Source organism: Pseudorca crassidens, chromosome 1 (assembly GCF_039906515.1).
Source record: "Pseudorca crassidens isolate mPseCra1 chromosome 1, mPseCra1.hap1, whole genome shotgun sequence".
Taxonomy (NCBI): domain Eukaryota; kingdom Metazoa; phylum Chordata; class Mammalia; order Artiodactyla; family Delphinidae; genus Pseudorca; species Pseudorca crassidens.
The window spans coordinates 24,988,565-25,016,332 of NC_090296.1; the positions used below are offsets into that span (position 1 = coordinate 24,988,565).

The window sequence follows — 27,768 nt, forward strand, 5'->3', positions numbered from 1 at the left end:
TAAATTTATTTCATAAACTGTTTTATAAGAATGATTACATAATCCTTAATCATAATTATTGTAGCAAAACATCATTGTATATTTATGTATGGTTTCACTTTTACGTGTATTATTTTATTTGTTCTTAAGAACACAACAGAGGTCTTATCATCTCCATGTTATAGGTTAGGAAACTGAGGCTCAAATAAGGTCAGTGGCTTATTCCAGGCCATATAGCCAGTAAAGTAATAAAGCTGGTATTCCCAATCAGGTTTTCTGATTTTAAACCCAGTATTCTTTTCATTTATACTATGATGCCTCCTCAAAGCCTTTTCAATCCCGTTCTTCTCAGAGTGGGTTCCAACCCATTTCTTTTAGTCTTGCTGGGCCTTTTTATGTAATACTTCACTCATTTCAGATAGCTGGGAGGTTCCTAAAAGATTCAACTATTGCCATGTCAGGATGTTCTTTAATGATCCCAAGAAAGTCACATTGTCAATAGTGCCTAAGAGCATTTATCTAAAAGCTTTTTTTTAAACTTACAAACATGTGATTTCATTTGGCAAATATTTATTGAGCGCCCACTAGGTGCTAAGAACAATTCTAAGAGCTGGGGACACAACAAGAACAAAAATATGACAGACATGTTAAAACACAAAAGCACGAAGAGGTACAAGGTGGGGATTTTTGTGATGCTTGAGTGGACAAAAATATTGAATTGATAACTAGGGCATGCAGAGTACTTCAATAATTGGATGATAACATGGACCCTCTCTGTCACACTTTTACTCTGGAATCAAGTTAGAAGCTGTGTGCACAGGTGAAATCCACAATCACTTTGACTCGAGTGGAGCCAGCAATATCACAAAAACAAACAACCCAATCCAAAAATGAGCAGAAGACGTAAATAGACATTTCTCCAAAGAAGACGTACAGATGGCCGAAAACTACATGAAAAGATGCTCAACATCACTAATCATTAGAGAAATGAAAATCAAAACCACAATGAGGTATCACCTCACACCAGTCAGAACGGCCATCATCAAAAAATCTATAAGCAATAAATGCTGCAGAGGGTATGGAGAAAAGGGAACCCTCCTACACTGTTGGTGGGAATGTAAATTGATACAGCCACTATGGAGAACAGCATGGAGGTTCCTTAAAAACCTAAAAATAGAACTACCATATGACCCAGCAATCCCACTACTGGGCATATACCCTGAGAAAACCTTATAATTCAAAAAGAGTCACGTACCACAATGTTCACTGCAGCTCCATTTACAATAGCCAGGACATGGAAGCAACCTAAGTGTCCATCGACAGATGACTGGATAAAGAAGATGTGGCACATATGTACAATGGAATATTACTCAGCCATAAAAAGGAATGAAATTGAGTTACTTGTAGTGAGGTGGATGGACCTAGAATGTCATACAGAGTGAAGTAAGTCAGAAAGAGAAAAACAAATACCGTAGACTAACACATATACATGGAATCTAAAAAAAAAAAAAAATGGTTCTGAAGAACCTAGAGGCAGGACAGGAATAAAGACGCAGGCGTAGAGAATGGACTTGAGGACATGAGGAGGGGGAAGGGGAAGCTGGGATGAAGTGAGAGAGTGGCATGGACATATATACACCACCAAATGTAAAATAGATAGCTAGTGGGAAGCAGCCACATAGCACAGGGAGATCAGCTCGGTGCTTTGTGACCACCTAGAGGGTGGGATAGGGAGGGTGAGAGGGAGACACAAGAGGGAGGGGATATGGGGATATATGTATACATATCGCTGATTCACACTTTGTTGTACAGCAGAAACTAACACAACATTGTAAAGCATTTATACTCCAATAAGGATATGATAGATAGACAGATAGATAAAAGAGTGGAGCCAGAACTTAACTTTCAGGTGTGAAGTAACTGTAGTTCCAAAGATAAAAACTATTTTGTGCCACACACAAAGTATCAACGATCTGGAAGAGAAATCCCATAAGGTCTTCACCATGTCCCCATTTTGAAAAAAATGAAACATAAAAGCACCCAGCTCAGCTTAAGGCCGCTTTGAGCCACAAATGGCCAGAGGTGACAGACAAAGAAAGAAAGAGAAAGAAAGAGATAGGGAAGGGAAGAAGAGTTGTAAAATAACGGCTGACTGTTCTAAGGGGAAATAGTTAAAGTGTGTAAGTGGGATTTATCAAGGAGGGAAGTCCCAACATAGCTGGAAGCTTTTACTGTTTACGAAATTGTCAAAGAGAAATGCCAGGAACAAGAGAAGAATTTCCTAGACTTTCCCACAGAAAAGTGAATTATGATTAAATGGAAAGAAAGACTATGCCAGGATTTCATTAAACTCAAAGCTATCTGTTTAAAGCACTCAGACAAACGAGAAGGCCTCCCAACTCCCTTAGAAAGACCATACTATATACGTAAAGGAGAGATGGTGCAAAAGTTTATATTAAGTTCTTGTTTCGCCTACCACCTCCTTCACTGTTTTGGACTTTCTTTCTTCTAACTTGATCTGGATTTAAATTCTGCTTAGCTGCTAGCTAAGATATGTGCATATTTTTATTACTATTACTGTTATTTCTGTCACTGACACTGGTTTTCAGAACTGCCTTTAATTTTTAAGCTATTAAGTGCCACTTTTCACAGACTTCTGAAGCTGTCTGCTCTCCATCTGGACAGTGTAGTATGTGAGTACGTGTGCATGGGTGTGCGTGTGTGTGCAGATTTTATTTACTTTAGGTTCTGCATGGATAAAATCATCAGAGATATCTTCATGTTTTTATGAGACTTGTTTCAAAATATTCACGGGCATCCTTCCTGATTGATAGATCTGCGGTTGGGAAATTGCTCCTTTGTCTCAAAATACATAATGGAGAGATAGTTCAACATAATTGTGTGCAGGGGAAAATTAGTCCTAGAGGCCACCCCTAGACCCAGTCCAGGAGAAACTCCAGGCTCAGGGCTGCTTCACGACAAAAATGGACGAGCTCTCCACAGCAGTCAATGCCTAATTCATTCCTGAGCTACAAACGTGGAACAAGAATGCTCCTATCTGGGCTTCCCTGGTGGCACAGTGGTTGAGAGTCCGCCTGCCAATGCAGGGGACACGGGTTCGTGCCCCGGTCTGGGAGGATCCCACATGCCGCGGAGCGGCTAGGCCCGTGAGCCATGGCCGCTGAGCCTGCGCGTCCGGAGCCTGTGCTCCGCAACGGGAGAGGCCACAACAGTGAGAGGCCCGCATACCTCATGAGAGTGCAATTCCAATGGAGTGTGATTTAATGGTGTTTAAGAATCTTTCAGGGTTCATTAGACAGAGTAGTTTATACCGTTATTCTATTCAAATAGGAGTAAATCCCAGGGAAGAAGTGTGCTATGTCTACTGCAGTTCCGTCAGGAATGACCTGTGGAGACCCTGTAGCCAGCAGAAGCCTAGGTAATGTCCAGCAGAGAGAGGAAAACTCTCTAAGACTTTTCTCCTGTCATTTTTCCTTCAGAACAAGAACAATACAAAGCTGTAATTGGATTTTTCCCTCCTTTGTCATGTCTCTCCTTCCTCCCCCTTTCCCTCAATGCACACATGGTTTATTGCAGCAAGGCCCAGCTCAAATATCAATTCTTCTCCAATGCTGACTCCCACCTAAAATGTATCTGTTTCCTCTGCTCAATTAGATCACTTCATCTGTGGCACTGAACACACAGTGCCCTGAGCTATAATTGTTCCCTTACAGATCTCATCTCTCTTCCCAGATTACAAAGTCTTCAAACACGGAGACCGTGGTTTGCAAAGAGCCATTCAGGTTAGTTACAGCACAAAAAAGGTACCCAATGATTATTTGATAAATGTCTCCATTCAATAAATAATTATTATGCACCTGCTCTATGCCAGGTATAACAGACGCAACTCCTGTCTAGACACAGCTCACAGCCGAGTGGCGTGAGTGAATGCACGTGCGATGCCATCTCATATGTAACTGATGTGCAACAAATTTCAAATAACCATAATAAGAATAAAACATGTGCCCTGAGAGGAGGCTCATAACATGTCACAAGGGATCTTTATCTACAAGAAAGAACACTGTTAGCTTCTCAAGGAATTTCCACAGGGAAATGGTATAGCTATCTTAGGCAATAAAGCTTAGTTTAGATTAAACAAAAAAGTGCAGTGCACTGCTCTGATGACACTGTGTGCTGAAAGAACTCCAGCAAATCAAGTCTGATTTTTTTTGCCTCAACAATTGACCTTAGAGATTGAACTTACACTTGACTGAAGCTCCTTTGCTCTCAGACAGAGGTCTCAACACATTAGCTACAATAGTAATAAATGAGTAATGGTAAAGCTCCACTGCTTTCTCACAGCTGCTAGCTCTCAGGGAGGAAAAAAAAAAAGGAAAAACGAGTCTTCTGGGCCTTAATGTTATATTCTGAGAACTTTCCTTCATCTCGAATAATGAGACTCTTGGGAACACCAAGCTTAGCAAAGGTAAAATAATACATAAGTTATGTTTCAGACAAGACACACAACCACAAATTGAGCCACTTTTAGCTAAGGCTTCCCTACTTGCCAAGTCAAAAATACAAAATCAAACTTCACACAGGTCTAGTTCCTTGTGATTTCAAAGTCCTTTCGTCTGAGTTATTTCATGTAATTTATAAAGCACAGCTTCCTGTGGGATCAGGTTCCTCATTAGTTAGATGAGGAAACAGAACCACAGGGTACTTAAGTGGCGAACCCAAGGTCCTGCAACCAGCTTAAACTGGGATCAAAACCTAGGGCCTCTACTTTTAAGTCCAGAGTCTTTTCTGCTACAACCTATGGCCTCACAGAATAGATCAGAGGACAGATCCAGTCACTGACCTGAAAATCTCATTTGTTCTTAGACAGTCAGTGCATTAAATGGAATGGGTGAACCTTACCTCTTTAAGGCAGCCCATGAAGTTGTTGCTGACGGGTGAGCCTGGCAAGTCAGCGGTGCTTGGGCTTCCTCCCACATAGAAGAAGTCATCTGAGCCCAGCATGGTGTAGTCCTCTTGAGTGTAGCCAGTCGTGGTAAGGATGCCATCCACAGAGATTGTCACCTGGTGGAGGGACATAGGGACAAAAAAAAAATCCCAACAATGACCTTACAGTCCTATCAAAATCCAGGGGCTTCCCCTACCAGTGGCATCACTTTCATTAAGATTTGGGTGAGGTATTCTCTCTAATTTGGATTGATTTTTGGTATGTGCAGCCAAGTTCCATTTTCTGGTCTGCCTCCCTGCGGCCCAAGCCTCCAGTGTCTCCCTGCAGACTCCTGGGAGAGTTTTTCCGGAACTGCCAAGCTGAGCAACTCGCTCTACCCATTGCCCTCTTCACTCAGTCAGGCTAGAAAATGGAACTATCCTCAGACGTCTCAGTTCATTGGTAAAATGAGCATTGACTTTTGAAAGATTGTCATTTATAGTCGTGAGAAACAGCAAAGGAGATGTTTGACAATGGGGTTTGTTAGGGGGTTGGTCTTTGGTTGTTGATGGTTTTTTTCTTTTTCTTTTCTTTTTCTTTTTTTATTTGTTTCTTTTTGGGCTCACACCACGCTGACAAACATGCATTCAGGGAGGGAAGGAAAAGGGTCTTGATTTTGATGAGTCACGGGTGATACATGCCACGGACTACCCAGGACACCAACCCCTGTCCTCCCTTGTGTGCCATCACCACCAGCCAGAGAAGAAATGATCCAAACCAAAAAAGGCAACGCTAACAAAAAGAATGATGAGGCATAATAGCCAAAATAATAACAATGCCCACAGGAAATAGACGGCACCCGTACACCCAACATCCATGAAAGGAGCAGAGGGCACAGAGAAGAGATGGGGCCTCGAAGCGTGCACACACCGTACACTGACACACCCATGCGAAAACCATCTGGAGCCAAGAGAGAAGGCGGAAGAATAAAGGGAGGGAAGTGGGACAAGGGTGAAGAGCGCTAAAGAAGAGAATCAAAATCCACTTCACACTTACATGCACTAAACCAACGGAAAAACAAGATGGGAGTGAAAAGAACACACACTCAAAACTAAAGGGGAGTCTTTCCCCTGCCTGCCACCCTCCCTTACTAACAAAAAAGAAAAGAAAAAGTCCAAACCCAACCCCAAAATATATGAAGGGTGAGAGGAGCATGAAGAAGCATGGAGACAAAAGAGAGAGAGAGGAGAACGTGGAGTGGGGTTGATGACTGGTAGGTTGTTAGTACTGAGGAGGAAAACAAGGGAACAGATTCTGATGCCCATGGGGAAATTCACGAGACAGGAACATGCCATGCAGAGTTTGTACGGAGAACACAAATTGGCACAGCTCCCTTTGGCCAAGGTGGGAAGTACGGTGAAAGGAGGGAAAGGAAGAATACAGGAAGTCGAGTACTTTCCTCCCCAGATCACCTGTGGCAGCCGTGGCCACACAAAAGGGAAAGAAAAAAGGGATTCGGGAGTGTGGAAGGGGGAAAAGAAAGGAGGACAAGTGAGGGGTAGGAAGACACGGAGAGAAGAAAGTCCTCAATAGAAATCTCTGTTGTCCCTAGTCGATAACTTGGAACTCGCAAAATAAGAAAACAAAACAAAACGAATTTAGCTCAACAAAGAACATTTCTTTAAAAAAAACTTTTTTTTTAGGAAAAAAAAATTACAAAGTAGAGAAAAGGAAAACTGTCCCAACCAAACTCATCCAAATATTGTCAGGACAGGTGCATCCCCTTCCATTTTCTTCTTAAAGAAAAAGAAAGGCTCGTATTCAATTCAACAGAAAATTTTAAAAGAAGAAACAACTCTAAAGAGGATAAAAGGGGGGTTTGGGGAGGAAAAGGGGGGCAACACACGGCAAACCCAAAAAAAGAGACAATAAGAATGATATCTACCAGACAATGTAGTTTGTTTACCATAGCGTGTCCGATGCCTGAGTGCTTTGCGGAAAAGGGGGAAGAAAGGAAATTAAAAATTGTGAACAGAACGATTGTTAATTAAAAAAACTAAAAACAAAGATGAGTCGTTAGGGTGTTAGTACATTCGTCGGTTAGTAAAATGACACATTGCATGAATGATCTTGTGTTAGTTTTTCAAAAAAAAGGCACCCGACACAGAAAAAGAGAGTGGGGGAAGACAATGAGACCAAGACTCTATGGAAAACCTGGGGACCTGGGGCACAGCCAGGAAAGGAGCTGCAGTCCACCTTGTCTTTGTAACTCCCCTCTTCTCCCAAATACACTCAGACCAGACCTCACCCCAGTCAGAATTAGCATCATACTTACTTTCCAAGAGCTGTTCTGAAAGAACACCGCCCTGCTCCCTTCCCACCCTCTAGCACAAACACAATCCATCTGTCCTGAAAGAAAAGACCCCCAAGGTTTATCGTTCCACACGTAGATAAATACAGAGAGCTGAAATACCAATACTTTGGGGATTGTTTTTTCACATCTGACTCTGATTACATGCATGGACAATCATGATTTTCTCCTAGGACAAAAAGATCTTAAAACATTTACAGATCACATCTAGCACAGGAAGGCTACATATGTAGTTTACTCTGGGTTTCCACGGGTAATTTAAAGATCCAGGACCCCCTTGATTTTGTGGATTTGTGCAGCAGGAGGGCAACTTTCTCCTCTTTCCTGTTCTCTCAGGTTTAAATAACTGTGTCGTTAGAATGCATCAAAAGAGTTGGAGTCTCCTTCACTAGCCAATAATGTTACTTTGTTTACTTTGCCAGAATGTCTCCTGTTAGAATCACTCTCCCCTCATTCCTCTTTAAGAATGCTTTTCAAGCTTTTAAGCAATTTCTTGCTTGGATAGCAGAGAGAACTGGCAGGTTAAACATGATTAGAGAAGCCCTACAATTAGTCTTTTCTTCGCTGTTTTCAAATGTTAAATTGCCAACACACCCTGAGCTGGGAGGCTGGAAGGCTAGAAGATGGTTAACCCCAGTTTTGTGTTTGCGGTTTGACTAAAGTGGCATATAAAAGTAAAGCACTTCCTGTGATGGCCATGACCGTGGACTCAGGTCCTGGTTATAATTTAGAACAGATAATCCACGTTCCCTCCATTAATCAGAACCCCCAATAAAGTACCTGACCTTGGCCTGACTTGGCCCAAAAGCAGAACCATAGCAGATGACCAAAAAGGAAGAAAGGGGGAAAGTTCTGCTCCATTTGGTAAGGAAACCCCAAGTAAGCTTTCCTCAGATGAATCTTTACCACAGAAGCCATTCAACCTTACCAAAAGAGTAGGCGAGACTGCCACCAGCTTATTGTCAAATATTTATGAAATGATTTACAGTTTAACTGAAATAGACAGGGGCTTCCCACCCCTTCAAATGTATCCTAGGGAACTCAAAAAGATGTTATAAATGTACTTTTAATGGGAAAAATAATAATCTTAGCTGACTCAGGGTTGAAAGGATTGTATTTGCAAAATCAACTCTGCTTTTCTGAGATTTTTTTCCTCTTTCAATAAATTGCATTTGGATGCAAAATTCAGTGCAGATTCCGATGAGGTCCAAGTTTAGGTGCATTTTCTCTAAAAGATTCATACTCCTTCTGCCGAGAAATGCCCCCAACACCCTAGGGCCTCAGTAGCCTTGTCTTGAGAGCTCTACTTAGCTGCATCCATGGGGACAGACAGAGGCAGTCACCTTTGGAAGAATCCTCAGCATGTAAATCACGTGCACGTCCCAGCGAGTCTAGCACCCAGACCATGGATGAGCTCATAATCCTTCTGGAACATAAGGTGCTTTGCACATTTAGCCACCACACGTGGAGGACTGTAATCACCATCTCACAAATGGAAACTGTGGTGTGGAAAGGTTAAATGCTTTGTCCAAGGGCACAGAGAGGAGTCGGGTCTTAGAACTTGGACGAGAAACCCTATAGTGTTGCCTTCCTCTGCTTGTTCAGACTAACTCAGCACAACCAATATTTGAATTACAGTTTGGTTCATCCCCATTTCAGTGTAAAGGACTGAATTAGGGCCCAACTCTATTTTAGAAAAGTGTTTTTAGTGGAAATGAAAGTGAGCCTTTTCCGGCTAATTGGAATCATTCTAGAACGGCAAAGAAGCATGTGGGGTGGGAGAGAGCGAGAGAGAAACAGACTGGCTGGTGAGAACCACAACCCGATTCCGCTCCCCAGTACGTGAAAATCCCCCCTTAACTGACTAATGGCAGAAGGGTATTACTGTGCAACTGCCAGTCAAAACCGACAAAAGGTCATATTCTCCTTTTTGGTCTAGTCTCTGCTACTCAAACCTTTCAAGTCCTTATATGTTAGCAAATGAAAATTTGATGTGGGCTCTCTTGGCCGCTGAGGGGGACTCTCCTGTAAGTACAGGTGGGGAATGATGGAAGGAAACATAAGCAACAGGATTCTTCGGCCTTGCAGGAAAAACACAGAACGGTGATTCAAAAATGTTCGACCTGTGTGTATGAAGATGACGGGGGATTCTAACTCTTAGGATTTGGCAACTTCATCACAGATAGAATAGCATCTCCAACCACGGGGCTTCCTTGACATGCTTAAGTGTGGAAGTGGGTATTTCGAATATTGTGTGCCTCCAATGTGGAGGAGGCTTCTCCCTTTACTGAGCATTATTAAGGAGTTACACTTTTATCAAACAGAAAACATAGGCAAACACCTGGCAGTTCTCATGCTTTCATGTTTACATTAGGAGGCATTAAATCAATCACACTGCAGAAGAAAATTTGATAAGCACCTTCTGGAAATTTACATAATGCTTTCTGATTTAATAAAGGATGAATGCTGTCCCACTGAGTTTAATGACAAATTCACAAGTAGAAAATCCAAGTGAAAACAGAACCTGGAAAAGGCAGTCTCAGAACAGACCTTGACTTTTACAGGAAGTGTTTGTAATTTTTTCCTGATGTGGGCTGGTGAGGTATTATTACTGTTGTTATTGTTATCACCATTATTAGTTATGAAATGGAAAACAACTTCACTGGGCTAAGGCTTTCTGAGAGTGTTGTCACCTGACGGAGTTGCCTGCTTAGAATCAGCAAGCGATGGGAGTTCTCAAGCACGTACAGAACCAGGAAAGGCTGCTCCAAAGTTGACTTTTTTATGTGGGTCCTTCCACTTTCCAGGCCTCCTAGTCAACTGAAGAGTGTCAGAGGTAGAGACAGGGGCAATAAAGTATACCACAACACCAAGGAACAGAGAAACAAAGGAATTCAGAAAGATCACAGCTAATTCACTCCAAGGCTAGAGGTTAACACAACGACCCAACAGAAAGAATAAAAGTGGACAAGGGGTTGGTAAATTAAAAGGAAGAGAAAAAGAAAGACTTCTTCTGGAAGGAATTAAAATTATGGCATCATGGCCATGGCTAACTTAATTAAAAAGAAAAACATATATTCAAAGAATGAGAAAAATCTACCAAGCTGAGGAAACAAAACGCTCTCCCTAATTGATTTAGCAATAGTACAATATTCAAAGGTAATCAAGAAAATGATACAAAGAAAAGCAAAACAAAAGGAAAGTATTTCTAACTTTTATCTATACAACTGAATTTTTTTCTTAAATAACAAGCACAAATGGAAAATTGAAGTAAGAGAAGAAACATATTTTAATAATAATCCTTGTGAAATTGTAAAGGCTGGGAGAAAGTTTGACTTCAACATATCCAAACCCATAGGGTATCTCTACCCCTCTCCATGTAACCTAACCCACCACCTACTTCACAAACTTCCTCCCCAGCCACCTAAGAGGAGCCTCTGGGCACTCTCTCCCCTCAGCCATTACCTGCCGGAGGTTGCGTGTCACTTTGACATCATGCCAGGCGTTGTCATTGAATTTTCCATTCACTGGCTCCACAATGGCCTCAAAGGCCCCAGACCCCAGGTTAATGACCAAGGAGACTGCGCCATCCTTCAGAGCCAGGTTGACATAGTCAGCCGACTTGCCCGTGTGCAGGATGAGCCCGTTCCGCTGCCAGGTCTTAAAGGACAGGGTGATTTCATCACTGCTGCTCTGGATTGGGTTCTGAGACAGGTCGTAGCACAGGTACTCTGAGCCTCGGAAAGTGGCCACATTCTCCTCTCGAGCTACAGAGAAATAAAAGGGGAAAGCAGTCAACACTTGACTGGCATGAGCCAGGTCTATGCAAATACCAAACAGAACACACGCACACGCACGCACGCACACACACACACACACACACAGGCACACACGTACATGCACACACACGCACACAGGGCAGTGTCCCTGCCAGAGGCTTGATACCAGCACAACACCCCCTCCAACTATTCCACAAGACTCGTATCTAAGCACTAGGGAAACTAGCAGAGAAGGTAACTGCAGAGAAGTTATACGTCCACACAGGGGTAGAAGACTAACACGATGGTGCAGGAAAGCTTGCTAACTTTCCTTCAAATTTTCTCAGAGAAAAGCCTAAAGGGAAATTTCATGCAAAATGGTAAAGTGAGGTTTACTTGCTTTTGCATCAATATTGGCTTTTAAATGCTTGTAGAAGAGCTGGTTTAGAATGGATAATTAACTGTTCTGACAAAGGGTTCTTTAGCTCTAGGTACCTTTTATTGAACAATAACTAAAAATCAATTAGCCTGAAAGATTTGGCTCTAATTTCCATCCATTAATAACCCAGCTAACTTTGGTTTCCATGGTAGAGTCCTGTGCCCAGAGGAACGTGACTGGGTTTTTAAATAGGAGGTTGGACCTGAGGAAATGATTGAGCAGATGAGGAAAAGGGAACAGAATGGAATTTGGTAATATGTTTTGATAAGACAACAATACTTCCCTTAGAGTCAAAGGGACCTCTGCCCTAGAGGTCTCCTGTTTGAGATGGTCTGGTCTGACCATCCTACAGAACATCTCTCTCCATAGGACCAGGGGTCCACAGAGCCAACATGGCATTCCACTGGGACTCATACTCTCTTTCAAGACCATATTTGAGACCCTGGGGTCCTGTAATTCCCTACCCAAAGAGCCCCAAGTCTGTTTCCAGGGGTTGTGCAATCCTCCTTCCTGGAACCATTTTCTGAAGGCAAATCATGCTATCAGTGTTTATACCTCAAGGTCTGAGGGCTAGCCCTGGGGGACTGTTTGCACAGGTTTGGACAGAGCTTTGCCATGTGGGTCAAGGCATCCACGTGCATTTATACCAGACCTCTGTGATACAGGATGGAGCTGAATGTGGGCAGAGGAAGGGGAAAGGCCACAGGCTGAGGACCAGAGGGGCTGGCTCTCCCTGTGTTGGTATTTCCCAATGCAGAACTCCTAGGAATCCAAAAACTCTAAGTGAGAACCTGACTTAACCAGGTAGTGTCAAAGATCTACTTTTCAAGGTTAAGAGAAAAGAATGTATTTTATTTAATTATTTGTTGATTTGATTTATAACGTAGACACTCAGCATGTACACCTCCATTTGTCCTCTTGTCTGGCAGCCTCATTTAGAGAGTGGCCTACTTCATATCAGTGTTGGTCAAAAGCACCTCCTCAATGAAAAGAAATGGGCGACAATACAAGTTTAGATATGCAGCTTCCCTTTAAAGAGGGGTGGCAGGGTCTGCAAAGTAAGGTTGAGGGGACTCTATTTTCCCTTCTAGACCTACACTTCCGCCTTAGTCACCAAAGCTTGTCCACATTAATTCATATCCGTATCGACCATCATAGTCCTTGGTAAGTTCCCTAAGTAAAATCAAATAAGTATTTTCTCATCATGAGGTAAAGGAGTCACTCTTACAACGTGAAGAGGTGACCACCCAACATATACTGTTGAATTCATTGTAGCATCACATCATTAAAACATGAGCCTTAACATCACACTCCAGAGAGTTAGAAGAGATTAAGTGTGTCCCATATCTTCCAGAGGGCCTCAAGGATGTGTGTACACCTACACATTTCTGTTTGCACACACACTGGTATAAGCAAAAGGGACTTGTCCACCTCTAGGGGACCAGTGTTGTTTTACACATATAAGTAGCGAGTACTACTCAGCACATAACCCATGCCAGATACATTTTACCAAAATTAGTTCCCCCAAAATCACAGAGCAGAAATTTGGCACTATCTGTATGTTTGAAACGGGTTCATCCATGCAATCCCCTACTGCCCTATTTTCACGATCTCTCATTTCTAAAGAAATGGTTTTGTTAAAATTCAACTGGACAAGCTCTTGTTCAGTAGACTGGACGTAACCCTGATTTAGAGCAGAAGATAGCAAATCAAATTCAGTTATCACCGCTAAGCTCTTTTCCTAACAAAGCAAATGTACACACAGCCAACTACTACGCCTGTCCTTGGCAACCCACATGGTGTATTAGTGGGAGTCTTCTATAAACATTTAAGCTATACCTTGTGTGCCCAGTGAACTGAGATAAATGAGCAAGGAAAGGAATGCCTCTAAGAGAAGCCTCAATTAATCATTGAGTACCCTTCAAAGGGGGAACGGCCTGACACAGAACAGCAAGGCACCAGGATATTATTTAATGTGCTATGTGGTGCTTAATATTTTTTACATAATTAGACTAAGGAGTCTATCAAAATAATAAATTTTGAGCTATAAAGGATTTTAGAGATTGCCTGATTTAACACCCTTATTTTATTAAGGAAGAAACTGATGACTAGGAATAAGTGAGTTGCCCAAGACCAGACAGTTAGTTCTACTCTGGACTTCTACTGCCTCTGGACTTTTCTCTAAATATCAGTTACCTTTTCTTTTGCCCATCATTCTGGATATAGCACATGCTCCTACTCTGCTTCTCAAAGGGCATGAATGATTCCACTGAACCATGTACTGACTTACAAACCATCACAAACCTTTAATAAACTGAGCCAGAGACCTATTCCTCCTACCCCATGTAAATCACACTTACTCATCAAAAGAAATGTTTCCCTTCCCTGCATCCCCACCCCCCGGAATCAGTGTGTTTAAAACAAAAGAACGTGTTTCATGTGGAAGGCCACAGAAGAAAAATGACATCATTAAGAGAAGAGGCTATCACAGTAAATAAATAACAAATAAAACCAATGTAGGAAAAATTTTTATGTAAATCACATGCATATTTATGCTAATATACATGCAAATTAATCAATGAAGATTTTATGTAGCCTTGAGAGTACATTCCTTTGCAAATATCTAATGAAAACTGCTGCAAGGTTCACAACCTTCCCAATCTCTTCATTCAATGATGAATTTTCCCAGTTTACCCTTTCCCCTTCCCTGGGCTGGAGAAAAACACCAGAGCAGCATCACCCCAGATGCTGGCTGTCTCCTTCACATGTCAACAAACAATAGACCACTGAAAGCTACTCTCTGAATCGTATTCTAGATAAGCAAAATCATATCATTTTTAATTCATGGGATACCTTCCTCCTGATTGTTACAGGAAGGAGAGGCATTGGCAGTGCATGACCCAGTCTTTAAAAGAACAAATAAGGGGCTTGCAAGATCTTCCTTTGTATACTCTCACAACTGACATTTTTCTCCTAAGGTCCCAATCTGTCTTAATTTCCTTCCAGTGGCTAAAGCTTGAGCATTCTCTTATCACCTTGAAAACCATACCAAGTTGATAGTGAACATAACTAAAAGGTGCAAAACCAAATAGTGACAAACACATTTCTAAGCCCACTCAATTCTCCAAACTCTCCATTAGAAAAATGTAAGACTGCCCCAAATCTGTTTTCTATACTGAGTGTTTCCACTGAGAAGGAGGTTGAAGAGACAATTCAGTCACCTTGTATGTATTCGGGCTAAATAGGTAGAGAAAATGCATGCAGGGGATTATGTAACACAGTAACACACAAGAGCTTAGCACAAAGCTACAGCCTGGCAAAAGGGGAGGCACTGACATGGCTGATGGACTGTTTAGATTCACTGAGATTATATCACCCCAAAGTTTACAATCAATTGCATAAGCATTAAAATAAAAATGTTACTCTTACTGCATGAAAAGCAGAGCTCAACCCTGTATGACAACAAACCGTTTACCCATTATTTGTAAGTGTCCAATTGATTAAACACTAGATGCAATCGAGATAAGTATAACTCAAGGTTTTGAATCAGTGTGTATAAGACATAAAGCACTGATCTTTCAAATGGCTTGTTAATCCAAGCACTGATATGTACGTCGCATTAACAAGCATTTATTCAGTCCTATTTTCCACTCTCTCCCAAAAAACACCCAACTACTGATTTATGTAATAATTCTATTTCTCTGAGAAATTCCAAAACAGATTAAAATATTCTGTGTCATTTTTTTATTACTATACAACCTAAGAAGTATGAAGAAATGCATAACACTGTTGACTTGGGTCTGTGGTTCCTGATAGCTTGGCGCCTTAGGCTGTGAGATCAAGGAATTTGGACCTTACTCTGAAGGTTCTGAGGAATGACTGCATAATTGTACTGAGAGGATGAAGGGTCAGATTTGTATTTTTAAAATACAAGATTATGCAGCCCAACTTCTGCTGGGTTGAGAGTGAACTGGAAAGAAATGAGAGCTGAAGGCAGAGAGCCCAGTTAAAAGAAGAGAACGCATATGAACCACTTCTCCAGGGGGTGCCTGAAACTGGCTCAACCTGAATGTTGATATAACCCAGTGAGATTTGCATTTCATTGGGCAAGAATGGAAGCAAAAGTTCCTAGAAGAGACAACCTAAGGAACTGAGAGGCAGACATTCTGGAAAACCAGAGACCATAGGATACTTAAGATCCAAATGCAACCAAGGAAAACCAAGGGCCAGAGGTAAAAACTGAGGACAAGGACACAGCACTAGGCATGAAAGGGCTCAGGTGAGAACAGGTCAGGAATGGGTAAAGGATTCTATTCACAGTTTTTAAAATATATATTTCCAAATGCTCAAATGCTTTCTTAATTGTTGTTTGTATTCCCTCAACACTCTGTGAGGTCACTTTGCTATGATTATATTAATGTAAGGAAGAGGGGGCACACAGTTTACATAGGGCATCCAAGGAGCTTGGAAGCATTTAGGCCAGTTCCAAACCCTTAGCCCACTGATTCTCAGTCCATTGCTTTTGCCACCACATCACACCACCTCGCCAGGAGCTCAAATTCTCAGGGAATAGGTACCTAGGACCCTGTATCTGACATCCTGTGACTGCATGAAGTTCCATGTGTCAAAAGGAGAAAACACTGACAATGACAGGTAAGAGCCCACTCAGGCAACAGGAGCCCACGCAGGGGCATCAGGGAGTGGGGCTGGCTCTATTCCAAAATTCCCTAGTAGCAGGTTGGAAAAAGTCAAACTGAGATCACACTCCTCACCGTCATCAGACAGAGAGCCCAAGAAATGGAATTTTTAGGTACCCCTTAGCAGAGCCTATGAAAATGCCAACCCCTCTGGAGTGGCTGCAGGCACTGGTCCTGAGCAGAACACCTGCTGTTCTCTAGAAAGGGAGGGGGAGCCAGCTTCTGAGGACGCGCCCCAGAGACAGAGGCAAAACTGTTCTCATCTCTGAATCATTTGTCCTTCAACTGGCCTCCGCAGCAGCACGGTACTTTAGTCTGTACCAATGCAAAGATAACCCTGGCTGGCCATCCTGGCCGGCCCACCCTGGAGCTAATGAGGCACAAAAACACGAGCTACTGCTGCCCTCCCTGCCAGACAAAGGGATGTCCTACGGTCCTGGGGCTGGCCCGCTGACTCCCTTCCTCTGACCCACAAATTCAGGAGGGACAGCACTGTCCCTCCTCCGTTGGTGCAGCCGCAATGTGAGGTTTCAGGTTCTTAAGTTGTAAACTAACATATCACCCAATTATACGCAGGCAAAGAAGCCGTGATGACGATGGGAGAAGCACAAGCCCAAGGCAAGGGGTACACAAAGCAGAAATAAACTTTTTGAGATGGCCACAGTTCCACAGTTGTTCTACTCATTCCCACAGGGACCACATATCCACTCAATTCTGAAAGTCGCCTTGAGCTACAACACCAGTTTGGGTTGTTTGCTGGCAAAGGAACAAGTTAAGGCAAATGTGAGTTTGTTCTTGCACAATTCTGTTTTCTTTCCATGCAACCTGCTAAGAATGCAACATCCAGAACAATTTCCACCTCTAAAGTCTTCTTACAAGCTATGCGTAGACAAGACACCCAAGTTAGCTGTTGGGCTGTGAGATTATTGTATTTGCAAAAATGAGGGAAAAACAGAAATCTTTTTACTACATGGAATTCTATTATACATCATCTAAGGACATTTCCTGCCAGAATTAGGGAAGGAACACACTGAGTAAAAAAGGAAAAAGACTGCACAAGTGACTACACTCTTGCTTCTTCCTGTCCCATTTCCCTTACAATGTATTTTAGGGCCAAAGAAAGCATTTGAATAGATCAAACTGCAGAGTCATCCCCCAAGGAGAAACAGTGAACCTTTACATGCCACATCCCATCATACAGGTATTTTAAAAGCAGAGTGTACCAGCAGACAGCAAATTGTGTCGTTATGAGTGATCCTGCACTACAAAAGAAAACACACAGGAAATCTGACCTCCTAAGGCCATTTCCAACCCTTATCCTCAGACTCTGTAGGAAAGATGCAGCAGAGAAATAAGTGGACTTTTCCACGCTGCCCTGGTCACTCACTAGCCGGCAGATGCTTCTTGAGAGTGATGAGAAAGAAAATAGTAAATCAAGTTGTCACTTGGGGAAAAAAAACAGCCAGCACCCTGGCGAGGGAAGCTGCCTCGAGTCCACAAAAGAATGGCCTGGAAAATCATGCTTCACTGAAATCACTAGAAAGCTAATGGTATCCTAAAGACTGCATTGCTCTCAATTGTATTACAATAAAAGTTAAAATTTCTGTTCATTCATTTAAGGAATAAGTATTTCCAGGCGCCTACTATGCACCAGGTGATGTGTCCAGTGTTGAATGCACTTGAACCACCCAGGAACATGGTGAGTAGGAATAATTAGCTGACATTTTACTGAAGAAGAGAAATTATAAATCTAAAAAAAACTCAAATGCTTACTAAGCACCAAATCCTGACATGGACTCACATTAAACAGGGCATCCTCCTGTAGCTCAGAGTGTAGTGGAAATGTGGACTTGATTACATGGAATTTAATAATAAGGCTTTGAACTGGACAGACCTAGGTTTGATATCCGGCTCTGGAACTTACCTAACTCTATGGAACCTTGGCTTATTACTTAACTTCTCTAATAGCTAGTTTCCTAATCTATAGAATGAGCATAACCATAGTATATATTTCATAGAGTTACTGTCAGACATGAATCAGATAAAGTTCCTGGCCCAGTTCCCAGCCACAGACGTGTTAGCTGTTGCTGTTGTTGTTGAGAATGCACATATAAACAAGCGATTACAAGTGCAGTAAATGTTTCATAGGTGATACGGGCACACAGAAGAAGGAATAACTGACCCTGGGTGTTAGGGAAGGCTCCATACAGGAGGTCAAACTTAATCTGGGTCTTGAAGTATGAGTAAGAGTTCACCATACAAAAGGAGGGATGAAGTTCTAGTTAAAATAAACAATGTATTCACTGGTGTGATCATTAGAAAAGCAAGGGGTGTCCAGGGGATGGTAAGAAGTTCAATGTGGCTAAAGTAGCAGGCATGCGGGACTCAAGGTGCAGGTTGGGGTCTTATGTGTCATATTCTTGGGGCTCTGGGGATGGAGGACCAGCATAGGAGAACTTCGGCTTGTGAGTGGCACAATTATACTTGTATTGTATCAGGGGTCCAGTGGGTGGACTAAAGGCTAGAGAGGTAAAGAGGAATCCAGGAGACATCTCCAAGGTGGAATGGAGATTGCTAAGAAACCCTGGCCTGAGGCAACTGTGCTACATCTGCCTGCCCACTTATAATAATTTATGCAATATGTTGTACATTTTGTTTCCCATAACCACCAAATCTATATGAGTCAAACTGTAATTATGCTTCTTTTACTATCGGCTTCTCATTTTAATTGTGGGTCAGTCAATCAGACAATCGTTAAACACAAATGCTGCAGTCTTATCCTGTAGAGGGAATTCCATTTCCCTGCATCCACGACTTCAGGAAAGCATTTCCTCCCCACCCTCCAGAAGGGGGTCATTCGGAGTAACACTTTGACCTTCTCTCACTTACTCATTCACCCGCTCCAATGAAAGAAGTAATTCACCTCCTTGGTGATATAATAAGGGTCTGACACGCAGAGGTCCACATTTCTTATTTAGGTAATCACTGTTTCCATATGACTTGCCTTTCTCTTCCCTTCAGCTCTGCCCTTCCTACAAGGATTGTGAGTTCTCCTATAGGCTGCCCCATGCAGTGAAACCTATCAGAGTAGACTCTGCCCCTGCATAAGAAGGCCTTTGGTTTTCTAGCTCTTCTGCCTATGGCTGTGTGGCTGAGTTTAATTCAGGGCAAAATTACTAGGAAGCCCAGTAGGACTGCAGATCAAAGCCACATTCTCTAACGCAGCTCTACCAGCAACAGAACTGATACCTGGATCCTTAATCTGACTGCCAATTTGAGTCTTGTGTCTGTTCCTCAATTAATTCAGAACATATGGTTGTCACTTGTCACCTCAGACAACCAGTCCTTGGACTGCTTTCACTCTGATTGGGAAGATAACAGACGTATCTGAAACTACATGAGGTCAATTATAAGTAAATATATCAATTATATCAATAATTTTAAAGCCAGCTTTGTGCCACAGTGTTACTAAAACACATTTCTTAAAGTTACACCAAGGATATGGATGACTAGAATGGTGAAAATTTAACCAGGGTCGCCTTCCTGAAGATAAGTTTTAGATTGAGTTTTGATGTTTTTGAATAAAAAATTATAGAAGATACACACATCTGCAAACCTATATAACCTTTCACCTGTGGTCCAGTCCAAAAAGAATAATCTGCATGTTTATTTTTCTTCAACCAGCATCTTTTATCAAAGTTACAAAACAACTAAGGCAATTGTACTGGAGTACCTAATGGCTCATTGTGAGACTATATTCTACAGAGTTGATGAGGACAAAAACATTCACTAGAAACACACAGCAGGAGACGAGAGGAGAAGACTGCGATTTTGATAAAAACCAAATTAATAATAATGAAATATATCTACAGTGATCCTGCGGCAGGAAGCAGATCATCTGAAATGATTTTTTTTTTTTACAATGGCACATACACTGACCCTAACTGAATACTCACTGTATTCACACATACTGTTCAGAAAGGAATATAGATGTCATAAAAGGTTCACAGAATCTGGTAAAACTCGAACAAATATTAAGATATTTAGAAGCAATACATAGATTTTTAAACGCATATGGACTTTTAAAATATTTATTTCTGTAAAATTTCTCTTTTCATCTGAGATGAAAACAAGTAAAAACTCCTTCGTAACTAATCATCACTGTAGCATCAGAAGAGACCTTGGAAGATGACCTAATATACCTCTTACCTCAATAAATCTACATCTAAATCATCTTGCTGGTGAAACTCTCCACCTTTAAGTATCCAAAGAAAACAAGATAATTTGGTGTTATGTGAAACTTCCTACAGACATTTCTGGAGCTCAAATGGTTCCTGGTCCAAAAAGAGGAAAGCATATTGAGAGACTGCCAGGCTCCATTTGGGTGATCAACAGGGACGTAAATATTTCCTTCATTCAGCCCAGGATATACAGAGAATAATGAGTAAAAACTGTGGGTAGCTAATAAACTTTACCTCCACTAATTTATACACACACACACACACACACACACACACATAATGATCACTAACCATTATATATTACAGTGCTATTCGTCTGTAACAAGAATGCAAAAAAAATCTACCCATCAACTTCAGGTAGTGTTTACTTCTGGGGAAGGAGAGAAGAAACGGAACCAGGGAGATATTCAAACAAGACTAAGTCTTTATAAAAGGATATAAGGCAAAAATGGCAAACCATTGAGATTTGTTCAATATGGGCAATAACTAAGCCAATGTTTACAATATCCTCTACTACAGGTTTATACTCTTTTATGTTTGAAATTTAGCATTCATTTTTAAAAAGTTAAATCCCTGCAGATGATTCTGATAAAATACCTAATCAGCAAATAAATCTTAAACAATTCTCTTGTTATTTTACACGTAGATGTCAACTCCTTGACCATATCTTGTGAGCAGCAATTTTTCATACCTTTTCAAAATCTCCCACGTACCCCAAAATGTGTTAAATAAAGACCAAATTGAATTGAAATGAAGTTGAATTGATCGCAGTGACGCTAAAGTTACCAGTTCTCCTCCTGCCTTCCCCACTCCTTCTGGAGACCCACTGCTCAGTACCTCAGCATCCCAGAGTTCAGCCTGGCTTCACGGGGGGAAAGAGGAGAAATGCTGATGGAAGTGAGGGAAGAGAAGACACCTGTGTTTGCTGCCGTGTGAAAGCTCCACAGCAAATGCTGAGAGCGGGAGAAGGCTGGCTGAGGTCTGGGGGGTGTGACAAGCTTCTGCACAAGCCTCCCAATAGCAGAATAAAATCATCCCAGTTCTTTAAGAAAATCCCCACTGGGAAACCTGAATCTGTGCCCATCCCTCTGGCCTTCCCTGGCAGCAGGCAGCCCAGCCCTCCTTTGTTAGCACTGAGGGCTCTAGCCTGAAAGTCTAGACAGAGTGGCTGGTTAAAAGGCCCTGGAGTCAATGCCTGGACAAGATCAATAAGGCTTTTTATGACACAATGAAAACTTTCTATTTTGTTAAATGCAGCTAAGCTACCATTTCTGCAGTACCCTTAAAGCTTTCAGTGCTGAGCACTCAAGCCATGGTGATTAAAACCCTGTTTAGAGACACAACTGGGGAACTTGGCCAATGCAGAGGTACAAATCCTAGAGACATGGGCTGCGTCTTCTTTTATGGCGAGGTATGCATTTCCTTTACCTCCCACAGAAATAAGCGTGCCAGTGAGATGGGGCTGATTCTGCCCAAAATTAAAACCGCCCCATTCCAGGGCTCTCAAGAAGGGACTGATGATGCCCACAGTCCTACGTAATTAAACAAAGGGGTCTGAATCTGGGGATGGATGAGGATGGGGTATGCTAAAAGGGGTAGAGAGGGAAAGTTCTCTAAAATGGAGGCAGACTTACAAATCAGTGACTTAATTTAGGAGAAAATCTTCAGTGATTGCAAATTCAATTATAGAACTAAATAGAACTAGAATAAAGTGTTTATTTCATTTTCATCATTTCTTCACCTCAGACTATTAGCAGAGTTTTTTAACAGAAGATTTTTTGTGCCATAGTATAAAAAGGACAGGAAATTAACATTTATTGAACGTGTATTATGCTCTGGGCTTTAATCTAGAGAGGGTCTGAATACACAAACACTATACACGTAGTATTTGACAAGAATTAACCAAGACCTGTCTTGGTGATTTGAGCTACAAGAATTCAAAATACTAACCACCAGAACCAATGTATTATTAATAGAAATAACATATATGCGTTCATATGTTATCTGAAAGGAGAGCTTTTTTATTAGGATACTTGGTATGTGTCTTATTTAACTCTCACAAAAGCCCTGTGAAATAAAGTTTTACTAGACCCATTTCACAGATGATAAAACTGACATTCACAAGGGGTGAAATACATGTACAACACCATGGCTAGTAAGAAGCAGATTCAAAATACACAGCAAGGTCAACCTCTAAACACTGTATGCTTTCCATTAGAACATGCTGCCTCCTACTAAGGGTTGGGTATCTTTTCCAAAGACCTCTGTCAACAGTATTCCTGTGGGAGAGGAACTATTAATTTAAACACGCACATGCACATGCACGCGTGCGTGCGTGCACACACATACACTTGCATAGCATGTCATATTTTCCAAACTGCTTTCACATACATTATCTAATTTTGTAAAGCATCCTTCTGCAGCTTTTATAGGAACCTCTATCTGCTCAACAAGGGTAGATTCTCAGCAAACATTTAGATATATTAACCACATACACTGGATATGAATATAGACCATTAGAACGATGGAGAAAATTGTAAGAATTCTCTACATTTGCAACACTGCAAATATATAACTGCTTTAAAAAATCCTTAATTATGAGAGCATAAAAAGGAAATCCCCTTCTGATGCACTGAATCTAAAATGGCAACCCACCTTCTAAGTCAGATGATTCACAAACCATCACCCCAGCAAGCTCACTGAAGCTCCAGGGCCATACAGCTGGACCCTGAGTTATAACACCAATGGGTACAGTCAGAAGTATGCTCAAGGCTTGCAGAGGGGGAAGAATTATTTGACTTGTTATTAGAAAGAGCACACAAAACTGAGATTATAAGACTCTCTGAAATAGTTATTCGAATTGGTTTAGCTTTCTTGGGTAGCCATTTACGATGAATATTTATAGTTCCTATGATGTTGATAAAACTAACATCCTAACCCTCTCCAGAAATTAGGTAGCAGGTAAGATTTCTCAATGATATTTTTATCCATGGGTTAAGATAAAATAAGGAGTGATTTGGATATCCAGCTATGATATGAGGATGTTGCATAGGCGATCCCAGACTTAAAGAGGTTATGATAGTTGTACATTATCACCAGGTGGTCAAGGTTTCGGACCACACTTTGTAGGTGAATGAATCAGAACAAAGAAAAGCATGGAGACTTAGAACATACAAAAACACCATCCAAGACTTAAGAAAATAAGCAGAACCGCTGGCTCATTCCTGCCAGCTATGGTGGCATCCCCAAACAGATATCAGCAAAGATGCATCTGGATACGGTGGCAGCTGAAGTCTGAGAGGAAGTTGACTGAATCTCACTGTCTGATTTAAAGGCCCAGAAATGTGGTTTTATCTCTCTCCAGGAGTGATCCTATAATGAGAGATTGACTACACCAACTAAAATCAACATGTGACTGAGGTAGACAGCAGAATGTCATTATCATGATTTACAATGAAAAATTACCATCAAAAAATCCTATAGTCCACAGATTTGGAATTAACCATTGGTTCCCAAACAATGGTCTCAGTTAAAGTTTTTACCAATCCATAGTACAATCAGGAAGATAAGAACAATGCTGTACATTCTTTAATAAAAGCTAAATGTATGCAATACTCACTCATGCAACACACATCTGGGTAGGACCTACTCTATACAACACCGTGGTAGGCACTGGGAAGATAGCACTTTCATTCTATTCCTTTCTCATCTTGGAATTTCCTCTTTTATAAAGTAATGATGATGACAGATGAAATCTGGTAATGTCATCAGTTGGCAAAATAAATAGTCACTCCTATTTTGCTCCTTCCCTTTTCTGTAAAAATGTTACTTGTCAGAAAAATTCAAAAGTTTGAAGAACCACTGAACCAGAGAATGTTTTCTAGGTGTGCTGTCAGTCAGATGTTGACCAAAATGCGGCATTCTCCTGAAAAGGGGTTTACCAGGTGTTTCAGATAGGGTATCCAACCATCCCAGTTTGCCTGGGACTGAAAGAGTCCCAGGACATGGGACTTACAGTACTAAAAGGGAAACAATCCCTGGGAAACCAGGATGGTTGTTAACTCTGCATGGGTCACATGTCAGGAAGTAAAAAAATTAAGCAGATCAAATAAAAACTCTCAATCGCCTAGAATTCAAGGAAAAAAGAGGCTTGAATTAGTTGGATGCTTTTGTTAGCGACGAATGCCTAGCCATTTCCAACCTGACATTCTGGTTTTTGAAGAACAAATGATCACATTAACACTACAAGTAATGTATTCATTGCTGTGGTATATTATATTCTAGAACTTTAAACTAAAGTCATCCTAAGAATAACCTGGACTTCCTTTGAGGATTCAAAACGTTCTTTGCGATTCCATGGACCTCAGAGCCATCTAACTCCTCATTGATTACCATTGTACATCACCACAAATAAACAGCTTTAACCTCCTACTGTTTGAATTAGGGATCATTAGTGTCTTCTGTATTAGAACTAATAAGGTTGTATGGAATGATTTATGCAAACAGTAGCATTCCCTTGGCGACACTAGGATAATTTCAGGAACAGGCAGAACTTTACAAAAGCTTCAGAATCCCAGCCTCTGGTGCCCTCGGGTTTGCCCGAGTGCTGTGCATTCTTCCTTCCCCTCCCGGCTACCCCACTACCCACACCTCAACCAGCAAGGACCAGTCACCTTCTGGGGCCTCTGGAACACCCCTCAATGACACTGGGCCACTTCACAAAAGAGCAATAGTGCCCCGCTGCCCTCAAATGAAATAGAAAAGTAAGAAGACATCATCAAAGAAAGGAGAAGGAAAGAAGCCAGTACTTACTGTTCCTCTACTATGTGCCTAGCACAGTGAGAGTCACTTTGCAAATATTGTTTTTTCAATCCTATGATGACCTTAGAAGAGTGGGCGTTATCACTGTTTTACATACCAGAAAATGTCCACAGTCCCTGAGATGCAGGTGACAGTGATGATGCCAACTACCATATTTGAAGCTCACTGTGTGTCAGGGGCTTTAGCTCTGGCTTACTGTTATGCAGATGACATTTAATATAATCTTCACCATAATCTATTCAGGTATTATTATCTGCAGTTTTCAAAGGGGGGAGCTGAGATTCATAGGCTCAAGGCTATCCAATTAGAATAACAATAATTGTCAAGGAAGGAATTTAGAATGAGGCTAGACTTGGGTCGAACTTCAATCTCATTGTTCTCTCTATTGCAACAAGAGTTAGGTTTTGTACAGTATGGAGGTTTCTCAAAAAACTAAAAATTGGACTACCATATGACCCAGCAGTTCCACTCCTGGGTACATATCCAAAAAAACCAAAAACACTAATTCAAAACGCTACATGCAGCATTCAAAGTAGCATTATTTACAGTTGCCAAGATATGGAAGCAACTTAAGTGTCCATCAACAGATGAATGGATAAAGATGCTATATATACATATATATAGCTATACATACATATATACATATATATATATATGCTATATATACATATAAGAACTGCTCAGCCATAAAAAAAGAATGAAATTTTGCCACCTGCAACAACATGGATGGACTTGGAGGGCATTATGCTAAGTAAAATAAGTCAAACAGAGAAAGACAAATACTGTATTGACATCACTTATATGTAGAATCTAAAAAATACAACAAACTAGTGAACACAGCAAAAAAGAAACAGACTCACAGATATAGAGAACAAACTAGTGGTTACCAGTGGGGAGAGGGAACTGGAGAGGGGCAATATAATGGGGACTAAGAGGTACAAACTACTATATATAAAATAAGCTACAAGGCTAGGGACCTCCCTGGTGGTCCAGTGGTAAAGAATCCGCCTTACAATACAGGGTATACGGGTTCAATCCCTGGTCAGGGAACTAAGATCCCACATGCCGTGGGGCAACTAAGCCCGTGCGCCACAACTACTGAGCTCACGTGCCTCAATGAGAGAGCCCATGTGCCGCAAACTACAGAGCCCATGTGCTTTGAAGTCTGCACGCCACAACTAGAGAAGAGAAAACTCCGCACATCACAACTAGAGAGAAGCCCACGCACCGCAAAGAAAGATCCCACATGCCTCAACAAAGATCCCGCATGCCACAACTAAGACCCAACACAGCCAAAAATAAAATAAATAAATAAAATAAGCTACAAGGATATATTGTACAGCACAGGGAAATAGTCAATATTTTATAATAACTATAAATGGAGTATAACCTTTAAAAATTGTGAATCACTATATTGTACACCCATAACTTACGTAATATTATACATCGACTATACTTCAATTAAAAATAGAGTCAGGCTTTGTATAAAAGCCACTCTCCTGAGATCAAGAGTGAAGCGACCCACTGTGTGATCTTTAGTGTCTCTGTGGTTGCCAGTCTGGACAGTGACCCTCTTTGATGACTCTCTCAAGCTGGCTATGCTCTAATCATTTTCCTTTTGGTTTCTATAGCAAGACAGCAGACCTACCAGTACAACCTGATTATATATCCTTCATGTCCGGCATTATCTACCCAAACCCCTCATTGTATCCAATCATTACTGAGAGTCAAATGAACAGAGCTGACTGACTATGTGTTACCTGACGCCTTTAAGTCACCCACTCACTTGATCATTGACTCATCCATTTGGATACCACATTTTGAGAGCACTAGTAATGTGGTAGGTTGAGAGTGAAAACAGAAGAGTCCTTTCAAATTTTAGCATGTCACATTTCTAGGGTAGGCTAAGTTAGAGAGTATCCTTAAACCAGGTCATTCTGAAGTGTGAACAGGCTTTGAAAACACACAGAGAATTATGCAACCTGATGGTGTAATTCATATAATTTATTCCCTTTTTTCCCCATTCCAGAAGATGTCCACCATTTCTTTAAATGATCTGTAGTATTACACCATGAATTTCCTGACGAACAGGCTACACAGAACCCTGACTTTGGGTTAACCTCAAGGCACTGAGGGAAAAAGGAATTAACTGGTTTTCACATCCATGTCTGAGGAAGGTATTATGCTTCTCACTGCTTCTTGGCAGGTAGAATTGGTAAGGTGAAACCTAGCCATTAGCGATGGAAGGTACTTTGAAATCACGTTTTTCTACTTCTTTTTACAAGCCTAGCACAATTCAGTGTTTGTCCAAAAGAATTATCAGTAGAGGCAAGACCAAAACCCAGGCTTTCTGATTTTTATATAAGTGAGTTAGTTGCGAAATAACTATGGGGTGGACACATGAACCCGATAACAGAAGGGACAACCCTAGAAGTTTGACTTCCAGGATGCTGGATGCCTAATTCTCACTTGAGTCCTTTCTCCAAGGCCTCCTGCATGTGTGTCTCATCCAGATGC

At 41.4% G+C, this 27,768-nt stretch overlaps 1 protein-coding gene across 13 annotated transcripts in view; it reads right to left on the reverse strand.

The window, feature by feature from the left end:
• NRXN3 (neurexin 3) overlaps window positions 1-27,768 on the reverse strand; it is a 1,691,100-nt gene that overhangs the window by 1,205,069 nt on the left and 458,263 nt on the right. For all 13 annotated transcript variants that reach the window (XM_067729075.1, XM_067728964.1, XM_067728949.1 and 10 more), the window contains exons 5-6: window positions 10,761-11,062; window positions 4,900-5,061 (exon numbers count right to left, since the gene is read on the reverse strand). In XM_067729075.1, coding sequence (XP_067585176.1) covers window positions 4,900-5,061; window positions 10,761-11,062 — 464 coding nt within the window. The remainder of the gene's footprint in view (window positions 1-4,899; window positions 5,062-10,760; window positions 11,063-27,768) is intronic.